Source organism: Haliaeetus albicilla, chromosome 5 (genome assembly GCF_947461875.1).
Source record: "Haliaeetus albicilla chromosome 5, bHalAlb1.1, whole genome shotgun sequence".
NCBI lineage: Eukaryota > Metazoa > Chordata > Aves > Accipitriformes > Accipitridae > Haliaeetus > Haliaeetus albicilla.
In genome coordinates, this window is record NC_091487.1 from 50,026,135 (window position 1) to 50,038,264 (window position 12,130).

At 41.1% G+C, this 12,130-nt stretch overlaps 1 protein-coding gene across 2 annotated transcripts in view; it reads right to left on the bottom strand.

Moving 5' to 3' along the window:
• CD44 (CD44 molecule (IN blood group)) overlaps window positions 1-12,130 on the bottom strand; it is a 64,012-nt gene that overhangs the window by 25,341 nt on the left and 26,541 nt on the right. Inside the window, exons 4-9 of one of the 2 annotated variants that reach the window (XM_069784703.1) lie at window positions 10,991-11,062; window positions 10,072-10,311; window positions 7,853-7,948; window positions 2,481-2,603; window positions 1,177-1,302; window positions 376-498 (exon numbers count right to left, since the gene is read on the bottom strand). In XM_069784703.1, coding sequence (XP_069640804.1) covers window positions 376-498; window positions 1,177-1,302; window positions 2,481-2,603; window positions 7,853-7,948; window positions 10,072-10,311; window positions 10,991-11,062 — 780 coding nt within the window. The remainder of the gene's footprint in view (window positions 1-375; window positions 499-1,176; window positions 1,303-2,480; window positions 2,604-7,852; window positions 7,949-10,071; window positions 10,312-10,990; window positions 11,063-12,130) is intronic. The other variant, XM_069784704.1, reaches the window with a different exon arrangement.

Below are 12,130 nucleotides of genomic sequence, written 5' to 3' on the forward strand. Positions count from 1 at the left end.
AGAAGTCTACATTGTATAGAGATAAAATATAAATAAGATGAACTGGAATTATTTTAACACTTTTTTCCACAAAAAAGAAAAAAATAGAAAAAAATATGAACATTTCTTTTTCTTGGAAAATCCTGAGTGAATGCATGCATTCAAATAGGCATGAAAATGAGAACTTAAAATTAAGTAGTGATAGAAGAGATATTCATTCTATCGATATGGACCTCCCATGATTTTTCCAATCACAAAAGAGACATTTCTGAAGGAACAGTTGATGAGAAGAGCAACCAGTTTTCACACAATATATGTGTGGCAAAGGAGGAGGAACATCGGGTAGGACAGGAAGAAGAAGAAAGAAACCATCCAAAGAGAAAGGAAGTTCCTTACTAGTACTTGGAGCATACGCGTCTTTGGCCACACTCCTGTCCCAGCCTGGAAACACTGTTGGGTAAGTCACCTCCTCTGAAGAGTCTTCGTCATCCGAACCATTGCCACTTGAGGTCACATCTGCTGTGATGATGTTAAATCTGCCATGAAGCCCCAACCCACAAGGTCGTCTGCTGACAGCAGTTGTGCTTCCCTCTCTCCCTTACGTGCAGCCTTACAATCACAGAGAAGAGTGTACAGCACCCTGCGTCCCATGGTCCATATCTCCTCCTGGTTCTTCCACCCACAAGGGATTCATCGCTCTGCCATGGCCCTGCTGAAGCTGCCCAACAGGGCTCTTAGCTACGTTTCCATGCCCTATGCATGCTCGCAGCACTAACCGTACCTGGCCTCTCCTAGCAGAGTGAGCACAGTGTACTGGCTTGAAAACACTTTCTTCCTTTCTCCCACAAGTCCTTCTCATTGGAATAGTCTACTTCTAAATTGCCTCCAAACAGGAAAAAAGAAAAACCCATGTACATCCTTTATAAAGTGACTCACATACTCATCCCTTTCCGGCATGCAGAATAGCTCCGCAGCACATGAACAATGCGGACAGCTGCTCTATTGCTACCAAATGTACGGTCAGTGAGAGATAGCCCAGTACTTTGCTTGTCCCACTTCAAACACGCAGTAACAAAAAGCAGTGGCACAGACCACACGTTCAACCTCCCTCCACTTAATGCTTCTGAAGGCTGCTGCCCTGGTGCCCTGGTTATTCAGCCCCTAATCAAAGCGCCCTCTTAGCAGGACATTCTTTACCCGTGGTTGCTTGCGTGGGTTCTTGCGTCTTCTGTCCAGGGTTTGACCACCACCAGTGGTCTGAGAATGGATTCCACCAGGCTTGGGTGGTGGCTTTCTCCAGGTTGTCATGATGAGGCCCTGGAGCTGATAGGACATGGTTCGTTCAACCAAGATCTTGTTATTATTTCTCGAGAAGCACTTTTCCTCCAGCAAAGTCAAGTCCACCAGCACCGTCACCCTGAGCATGCTCATGCCACTGAGATGGATGTGAGTGCAAGGCGAATGTATGAACCCATGGTATCATTACATTCTTCAGACAGCCAGATGCAAGCACTAGTGGCAGTCCCAAGAAAGAACATGGTCCCTTGAGAGGAGTCATCAAAAAGCCCTGTGAGTCTTTGCTAGCCCTTTACATTCAACAAGGTTAATGAGTTCCTCACAGGCTTTGCCAACAGCTCACAGACTTTGCCAACAGGAGAGAGCAGATAGCCTTACATAGGGCCCAGAATGAGGAACATCCACCAAGATGACATAAGATCAAAATCAGTTATAAAAGGTGAAAGAAATATCCACGATGGGTAAAAGGGACACCCAGAGATAAGCACACCCATTAGTTTAGCCTCCTTTTCTACTGACAAACCCATGAAGCCAATGCTGCCAAGGACCTGGGCTCAGAACTACAGCCATTCCCCTCGAAAGACACATGCGCTCCCCTTGTCCTGATGCTGTCAGCAAAATCCACACCAGGAACACTTTCCAGTTAGGCGTCAGCATAGCATGGAGAGAGAGGCGCAGCTTTACTCCTATCACATTACCAATGCACAATATTTTCTCAGAATATAGCGTTTCAAATAGTAATGTTCTGTAGGATTGTGACAGGCATTTAAGGATGGGGAGAGATTTTTGTTTAGAAAAATTACAGGAATCTACAGCCTTTTTGCCCACTGTGCTAGGCAAGACAAATAGAGATTGGCATGCAAACAGAAATAGTTGTGCCACTTGTATAGAGGCTGGAAAATCCCTCCAAAGAGGAATTATTCCTTGAGACACAACATGCCACGGGGGAAGCCCACAAGTCAGATATGAATGGAGACAAGACATCAATTCTAGAAGCAATGGAAGATGGTGCTTCTAAGGATACAGATGGATGTCACAAGATCTAAACATTTTTTTCCTGTGACATGGGAGATATGTTTGAAACAGGAGCTGATTGGGAGAGAATCCAATTTTCACACAATATATGTGTGGCAAAGGAGGAGGAACATCGGGTAGGACAGGAAGAAGAAGAAAGAAACCATCCAAAGAGAAAGGAAGTTCCTTACTAGTACTTGGAGCATACGCGTCTTTGGCCACACTCCTGTCCCAGCCTGGAAACACTGTTGGGTAAGTCACCTCCTCTGAAGAGTCTTCGTCATCCGAACCATTGCCACTTGAGGTCACATCTGCTGTGATGATGTTAAATCTGCCATGAAGCCCCAACCCACAAGGTCGTCTGCTGACAGCAGTTGTGCTTCCCTCTCTCCCTTACGTGCAGCCTTACAATCACAGAGAAGAGTGTACAGCACCCTGCGTCCCATGGTCCATATCTCCTCCTGGTTCTTCCACCCACAAGGGATTCATCGCTCTGCCATGGCCCTGCTGAAGCTGCCCAACAGGGCTCTTAGCTACGTTTCCATGCCCTATGCATGCTCGCAGCACTAACCGTACCTGGCCTCTCCTAGCAGAGTGAGCACAGTGTACTGGCTTGAAAACACTTTCTTCCTTTCTCCCACAAGTCCTTCTCATTGGAATAGTCTACTTCTAAATTGCCTCCAAACAGGAAAAAAGAAAAACCCATGTACATCCTTTATAAAGTGACTCACATACTCATCCCTTTCCGGCATGCAGAATAGCTCCGCAGCACATGAACAATGCGGACAGCTGCTCTATTGCTACCAAATGTACGGTCAGTGAGAGATAGCCCAGTACTTTGCTTGTCCCACTTCAAACACGCAGTAACAAAAAGCAGTGGCACAGACCACACGTTCAACCTCCCTCCACTTAATGCTTCTGAAGGCTGCTGCCCTGGTGCCCTGGTTATTCAGCCCCTAATCAAAGCGCCCTCTTAGCAGGACATTCTTTACCCGTGGTTGCTTGCGTGGGTTCTTGCGTCTTCTGTCCAGGGTTTGACCACCACCAGTGGTCTGAGAATGGATTCCACCAGGCTTGGGTGGTGGCTTTCTCCAGGTTGTCATGATGAGGCCCTGGAGCTGATAGGACATGGTTCGTTCAACCAAGATCTTGTTATTATTTCTCGAGAAGCACTTTTCCTCCAGCAAAGTCAAGTCCACCAGCACCGTCACCCTGAGCATGCTCATGCCACTGAGATGGATGTGAGTGCAAGGCGAATGTATGAACCCATGGTATCATTACATTCTTCAGACAGCAAAAATATCCAATGCTTTTAGTGTAAGTGAAATTTGAAACATTCTGCTAAAGTGTAAGAGTGTGTTACCAGCTCTGTAAGTCCAGTAAAGTCAAAGAATTCTGCATAGTATTTTTAGTTGTGACAGATCAACATATGTACCATATGTGAAATATGCCCAGTATTTTGACAAAAAGCATTCAAAGCTAACAGAAGCATGCACACCATAGAAATTGAAATCCCTTAGGCAAGTTAGGTGATATTTTAACCTTTCTTTCTGCTAAGGTATTCATCAATAAACTGAGAAACAGTGTTTCCAAGAAGAGCTGAGGTTCAAGTCATACACATATTCACCAAAAGAAAGCAAAATCTACTTCAAAATGTTTCTCTGGAAAAATTTTATTCTGGCAATTCCTCACAAGCAATATTTTTATCAGCATTTAGACCATCTTCTATATCTTGAAGATGAAGATATCATGTACTCTTCTGCATTCAGAAAAAAATCTTTAAATAATTAATTCAGAAAAATACCTTCAAGACTAACATTAAAGACACCAGTTTTGATCATTTTTTTGTGCAATATATGAAAGCACTGGAAAATGCAAGACCTAGGAATCAAAGTTCTAAAGATCAAACAGGATAAACTGATATTCTTCACTCTGCAGTAGTTATGTTTTTGCTTATCTGTAAACTGCAAAGTGTACAAAGTGTATGGACTTAAACTCAGAACTGCACTTTTTCAAGGTGTAGCTGTTTTGGTGTCCTGGTTTCAGCTGGGATAGAGTTAATTGTCTTCCTAGTAGCTATGTTTTGAGTTCGGTATGAGAAGAATGTTGATAACACTGATTTTTCAGCTTCTCATCCCCAGCCAGCGAGAAAGCTGGAGGGGCACAAGAAGTTGGGAGGGGACACAGCCAGGGCAGCTGACCCAAAGTGCCCAACAGGGTATTCCATACCATGGGACGTCATGCCCAGTATATAAACTGGGGGAAGTGGGGGTCGGGGGATCGCCACTCGGGGACTGGCTAGGTGTCCATCGGCGGGTGGTGAGCAATTGCCCTGCGCATCATTTGTACATTCCAATCCTTTTATTATTACTGTTGTCATTTTATTAGTGTTATCATTGCCATTATTAGTTTATTCTTTTTTGTTCTATTAAACCATTCTTATCTCAACTCATGAGTTTTACTTTTTTCCCCCTATTCTCTCCCCCATCCCACTGGGCATTCGGGGGGAGTGAGTGAGCAGCTGCGTGGTGCTTAGTTGCTGGCTGGGGTTAAACCACAGTATTTGGCTGCAAAACCTGATAGATTTTGCCTTTCTGAGAAGCTGTCCTTGTCTGAAAAAATATTGTCTCTTCTCGTAGTCAGTAATTGCTCCTTAAACTTAGTACTACTAATACTGTTCTGGCACTGGTGTCAGAAAATGTGAAACCTGGACATTCAAAATCTGATCTCTGAGCAACAGACCATCAAAACCCAGGTGGTGTCAGATTTGGAGCAGAACTGTAAACAAAATGATGATGCCAAAACATTGGTTAACGAGAAAATAACTGAATAACTAAATAATTGCCATCTGACTTGCTGTAATTGGCAAAATTTGCACCTCTACCTGCTTTCCACAACAAGCCTTAGGAGCTCATTTTCTTAATTGATGAATATGTATTCATGGCTTCCTTCCAGATGCAAAATACCAATGCAGATGCTTTCCTGTGAGATTAGCCAAAATACGGACATAAGACTTTTTTATTGGTGAGATGTTTTGCAGGGAATGCTCCAAACCAAATAAAAGGAAATCCACCAGAGCATTAAAATGTCTATTCCATATGGATGAACAAAATCAGTCGCAGTTACTGTTTGAGGAATTAGCTCTGATAACTTAGGGAAGTATCTCATTGATCAGCAACAGAATTTTATGACATCTGATCCATGACATCTACAGATGAATTATAACTTGTTAATAACAAAGAGAAAATCTTGCTCCAGCCAGAAGAGAAAATCAATGGCAAAGTGCTGGACCATGAACTTGATGGACAACATCACCAATAATGTCCAAAGCCAGAGCAACAATGAAACAGGATCATCTGAAGAACAAGGAGCTGTGGCAATTGCTCACTTCAAACCCATAGTAAAGAAGTGTTTTGATCAAGCTAGACACCTTTTCACCAAACTTTAAGTTTACAAATGCTGGGTAGTATAGATGGAGAGCCAACAGTTTTGTTTCCCATTTTCACACACTATAGAATTAGACAGCTATATTTTCAGCCATCTATCTGAAGATATACGTGAATAGTTTTCTCTACTTATTTCTTAATTTTCTACTTTCCTGCCTGTGGCATTTTTCTCTGGGAAATTAAATTGTGGCCAGGATATTTCAATGAGCCTGCACTGTTGCACAATGTAAATAGCAGACATTGGGGCATGGCTTTATTTTCTTTTTTGTTCTTCTTTCTTTTCATTTTGTTCTCCACGTAACTTTCTCCTATGCTACTGAATATTTGATGAATTCTCATGGAGATGCATAGTTTATACTTAACTTCTGAAAGGAGTGCTAAATCACTCATTCATTTGTAATGCAGCAAAATTAAATGAAATGGGTCTGTTTGGCTTTAAAGTGATGTTGCTGACTAATAGCTAAAGCTACCAGAAAAGCCCAGGTGCAGTACCTTCATAATCTTTTTTTCCAGAGAATCAATGTATCAGCCCTAAACCAATAAGCAATCATTCCAATGCTATCACTTCTGTGATACACATATATCAGTATTGACATCTTTTATTACATAGCTCTAAAGTTATTTTGATCTTTTAAAATCTTAAATACCTCTAGTTTTCCCTCTCTAAAATAGTCATGCCCATGAGAGAGAACTGTTAGCAAAAGCAAGGGATATATGTATTTAGGATCAATACATTTGATAATGAAGTAGTGAAAGGAAAAACCGAAAGCACACATGCATACAAAAGCAAATGAATAGGAAGGAAAAATCACCACCAGAGTCAACCAGACAAACTCCCCACTGTTACCAGGTGGAATTTCCCCTCCACCCCTTAGAGGCAGTACTTTGTAGCAAAACCTTTCACTTGAAACAAGCACCGGAAAATTCTCTACTTGATTTCAAGGTTTGGGGGAAAACCAATCAGATATTTCTTTTTTCCATCTACATATTCATAAGGTGTTACTAACCTTCACATCCTCTGAGACAAGATGCTTGGTTGAATGATTTCTGTCTTTTGCTAACTGTGTGAGACATACAATTATTCTTCCTCTATCCTGTGATTTCTAAATACAATAACGAGGGCACCATCTCTCCAAGTCACATAGACCATTTAACCATCTATCATCAGCAACAACAATTAAGCAAATTCCCGGGCTTCCATGGTGCGAAAAAAAGAGTCAGCAGGAAGAAACTTTCATTTCTACCCATTCAATCTTTACTGCAACACACCTCTGTAGGTCTCCTCTGTATAATTAAAATTTTCTCCCTTTAGGTTCACTTTATTTTCTGGGGCAAAGATCTTTATCACTTTAAACTTAAGAACTAGAGTGACTGTATGTACAGTTCCACTTCAAAACATGTAAGATGACTTTAAAAGTTTTTTATTTGCTGTAGCTGCTGTGCACTATGTATTTGATAAAAACAACACAAGCAGTGGTTTTTCCTACTCAGTACAGCTATTCAAGGACAAAGCACAGAAAATGGCTACTGTTCTGAGCCCTTAAAGCCTGTGGAGCCAACACAGGCCCCAGTTTTTTCTCATGCATTTTGCCAACAATGACAAAATTAGTTTTTGCAGTGCACAAGTGGCTTGGCAACTGGAACTGCCACTTAAAGCACTTGCTTTGGTGAGCGAGGCCATGGTTTTGATGTGGATTACCCACATTCACAACCATAAATATACTAGAATCACAGGCACTTTCATCATAAATTGACAAAAATGTCCTTTTCTACCTCGGAAATAAATTGACTTCAAGTGATAATTGGTTGCGCTAATTGGTGGTGCCTCATAGAGTAAATAGGTGTGAGAAAAAAGCAGTGGGAAACACAAAACAACAATCATTATGAACTCACGTATAAGCATTGAAGTAAACATACAGTAAATGTTATTTCTCCCCTTGTCCAGAGAGTAAAGTTTATTTCTGACTTAACCAGTCTGGAAAGTACTGTCTTTCAATGTCTTTCCAAAATTGGCTATCATGTATACTTCAACACTTACCAGAATACCCTGCTGGAAGAAGAAAGCAGTTTTAATGCAATCTGTATTTGATGTAGCTATTATAATACATAAATCTTACTAGTACTCGCAGGATACTGTCCACCATCTTTTTCAGGAGAATCATCAGCTGGCGTCATCGAAGAGATGTCAGGCGATACAGGAGTAACTTCATAATCTGTTTGGTGATGGATGAATCATTACTATTTCATTAGCTGAGTTGCAACCCAGTACTTACTTCAATTATTCTATACTGCAAGCTTCATTCCTTCATTTATTAGTCCAAGAGAGGAGAAAGATACAGACTAGGTTGTTCATAAAATTCAACCCCAAATAGCCTTACTTTACTAACATAGTAAGGATATCACCAAAACAGATTATTTCAAGAGCAGTATGTATTACAGTGATAATGAACATTCTGGCAATGATCTGTTTATGTGATACAAGCTCTAATTTTACCTGTATACCATCTGGAGAGGGGTTCTAGAGCAATGAGTGAGTTATTGGTATTCCCCTCTTTACTGAGTGTCCTGGTTTCAGCTGGGATAGAGTTAACTGTCTTCCTAGTAGCTGGTACAGCGCTATGTTTTGGGTTCAGTATGAGAAGAATGTTGATAACACTGATGTTTTCAGTTGTTGCTCAGTAGTGTTTAGACTAGAGTCAAGGATTTTTCAGCTTCTCATGCCCAGCCAGCGAGAAAGCTGGAGGGGCACAAGAAGTTGGCACAGGACACAGCCAGGGGACCTGACCCAAACTGGCCAACAGGGTATTCCATACCGTGTGACGTCATGCCCAGTATATAAACTGGGGAGAGTGGGGGTCGGGGGATCGCCGCTTGGGGACTAACTGGGCATTGATCGGCGGGTGGTGAGCAATTGCCCTGCGCATCATTTGTGCATTCCAATCCTTTTATTACTACTGTTGTCATTTTATTAGTGTTATCATTATCATTATTAGTTTCTTCTTTTCTGTCTATTAAACTGTTCTTATCTCAACCCATGAGTTTTACTTTTTTCCCCCCTATTCTCTCCCCCCATCCCACTGGGTATTGGGGAGGAAGTGAGTGAGCGGCTGCGTGGTGCTTAGTTGCTGGTTGGGATTAAACCATGCCACTGAGATATATTCTGAGATATAGTCCAAAAATCTAAACTCTGCATGTAAGCAGAGTTGATAGGAGTTGTCATGGCAAGCAATTGAAATACGTCACATACACCTTGGGGAATGGCTCTGATCCTAGTTCCTTAGGAAGAGAATGTTAGGATTTACCTAACATTTACCATGATGCTAACTACATGGAAAAACAAGCATAACATGTCATGAGTATACCACCTGTGAAAAGTAATTTTATAATCATAATACTTCTGGTCAATTTTTATTTTTTTTTTAATTTCAGTATTGAAGATAATGATGCAAACTACTGGTATCCTTCAGTGGAATGTTACTGGTGATTTGATAAAAAGCTTGTAGTCAGAGGTCACACAGTCAACTTTACTGTGCTTGGAGGATGAATTATATTTGTATCCTTTAGGTTCAATGGCATCTAGTCATTCAGACCTCTGATACTTTCAGCCACACAAGCAAAATGAAAGATGAAATACAATTCACGCCACTTTCACAAGAAAGCAAGATACAGGCAAGGTACTCTAATTCCCTAATTTGCCACCCTGCAGAATGCCCTAGAACAGAGTATGGCATTTGTATTTGATAGGGCTTCATGAAAATAGATTTGGCTTTACCACCTAAAGGAAGAAGACAGTAATAACATTTTAATTTGACATTTTTATCTCTCTGTGCATTCTGTAATATGCTGTAATAAGATGTCCTAAAAATACCCCTGTATTTGTACAAAGAGAAATCAATTGTACTGTAAAATCCTCCTTGTTCTTATTACTTAATGTCAATTCATCCTTTTAGAGAACAGATAAGAATATATTATCCTTATCTCTATATACCCATACCCTCAGCCTCACTAACCTCTGCTGGATATGTTTTTGAGCCTTTACTGAAATAAATATTTTAATAAGAACAAGAGCAAATTCTCAGAACCATCTGTTCTCAACATCCTGGGAAGGTTTATGTGGGAAACTATGTTGATGTGTGGCTGCTTTGTACTCCAGTGCAAGCAAAAAAAATCCTTAGAAATTCAGAATGCTTCTCTTTTCTTTCAAAGATACACATTCTCCTTTTACTTCTCCAGGATACAAATTAGAGACAGTGCTTCTCATTCCCTCATGATATCCTTTAACTAACAACGTAATCCTTCACTCAATTATTCTAATGTGGCAACTTACTGTCCTTACCAGAATGTTTTCTAGGAATTTCTTTTTCACCCCCTCCAGAAGAATGATCTGGCAGCTGTGAGACTGGAGTAGCACTTCCATAATATGAGGGGCTGGATCTCCTGATGGAGGTATCCATGGGAGTTGTGTCATGTGTTGATCCGCTACCTGCATTTTCATCATCCGCACCTGAGGTTGAGGACTCTCCACTATGACGCGTGCCATCTACATTATAACGTGAGCCATCTGCATTGTCAATGACTGTTCGAAAGAGGAAATTAAGCAGCTGATAATATCAAGAAGCTACATAGCTATATTTCAGTAATGCTAAACAGTTTAAGTCCTATAACAAAAAAAATTAGAAACCGTTGTGGATTAATATCAGTTCATCCATTTTTGCCATCCTATCTCATCTGTTTAGGTCATACATCACTAAGCTATGTCTAATGTGTATATGCTAATGTATATATTTGTCAAACATATAGGGCCTACACTGCATTTTGATCAGACAGTTTGATTTTGAATATAAAATCTTGGCTTCTGTACAGTCAATCAGAATTTTAGAATTCAGACAAATAATTTATTATGAGAGGTTTTTTCCACTTCCAGCTGCTTTTCTAACCAGCAGCTCAAATAAGATGTAGAAAGGTTGCTGTCTTAAGTAAAGTCCTATATGTCAAACAAATGTTAGCAGCTCTGAGGTGCTAAAAAATGTCAAATACCTATATAAAAAATGTTTGGTAGCACCTTGTGACAAACCAAGCTCCACAGGATTTAGGGCAAGACAAGGGACTAATTGCTTTAATTGCTGTTGAACATCTCTTGACTTCTTTTTCTTATGTTTGGCTTGATTTTCAATATTAGCAATTGTTTATGTAAAAAAAGATAACTGGATCCTAAAAGTGAAACAAGTGGCAGGTCTTTCAAATCAATACAGTACCTATTTCACCCTGATTGTTGAGGAAAGAAGTATCTAGTCTTTCAATTGGCTCACACGCTTTGTCTCTTGTTTCTGTAAAAGAAGGAAAATAGAAAATATTAATTTGAGAAAATTGAGAAAAAAGACACAAGCATACCCATATTAATTGTACATAATCACAAAGCATCAGCTGCAGATGTGGACAATTGAAAACAAATTTCCAAATCAAACATTATTCACTGATCTACCTACGTTCCCTTTTTGCTCCTTCCCAGGTGGAGCACTTCAAGATTGTTCTGTCAGCTAACGACAAGATTCTCCATTTCCACAACCTTTCCAGAAAATGGTTGTGATCAGCGTCAGTTAAAATAGCCTTATGACCCGCTTTCAATGCATGTCATGGCGGCAGCTTTAATCCTTTTTAGCCGGAGAGACCCCATCCCCTCCACAGAGGGCTCTGCACAAGCAGAGCGTGCCCAGGTCCCCAGGTCCCCAGGTCTCAGGTCCCCAGATCTCAGGTCCCCAGGTCCCCAGGTCCGGTGATCACCGCTTGCTCTGGCGGGCTGCAGTGCCACGCTCGGGGCCAGTGTGTGAGCCGCCTGCTCCTACTCCCAGAAGGGAATAAGACTCGGGAGGAGTTAGAAAGCTCTGGTGGGGATGGACTTCACTGTAGCACCAGAAGAGTCATCCATGGGTGACAGAGGATGGCAGCTCACCTGATGCTATGCCAATGCAAAGATGATTTTTAACGATATGACCACCAAGAACAAAATCAAAAAATGTCACTGCCATTCAAATCATCAATGGATTTTGCCCACAGCTTTCTGCAAGATCTGGTTCTGCTGTGAATGTAATAATCTACTGAAATTCAAGACACTTGAAATTAGTCCGGATTTTATCTTCAAATCCTGCATCCAGCACCCGTCACAAGATTATCTACATTTTCCTAATAATTTAGTAAAATATTCGCAACTATTAAAAAGTTCAAAACCTTAGAAGAAAGCAGTCTGCTTCTGACCCGCATCGCAATCTAACTGCCTATGTCTGAACAGAGATTTGCCTGGGAGCAAATACTGGATCAACCTGCAAAGAGGAGAGCAGCAGCCACGTCTATGGGCCTGGGATGGCCACCCTGGGAGTTGGAGCTGTTGCAGGTGGCAG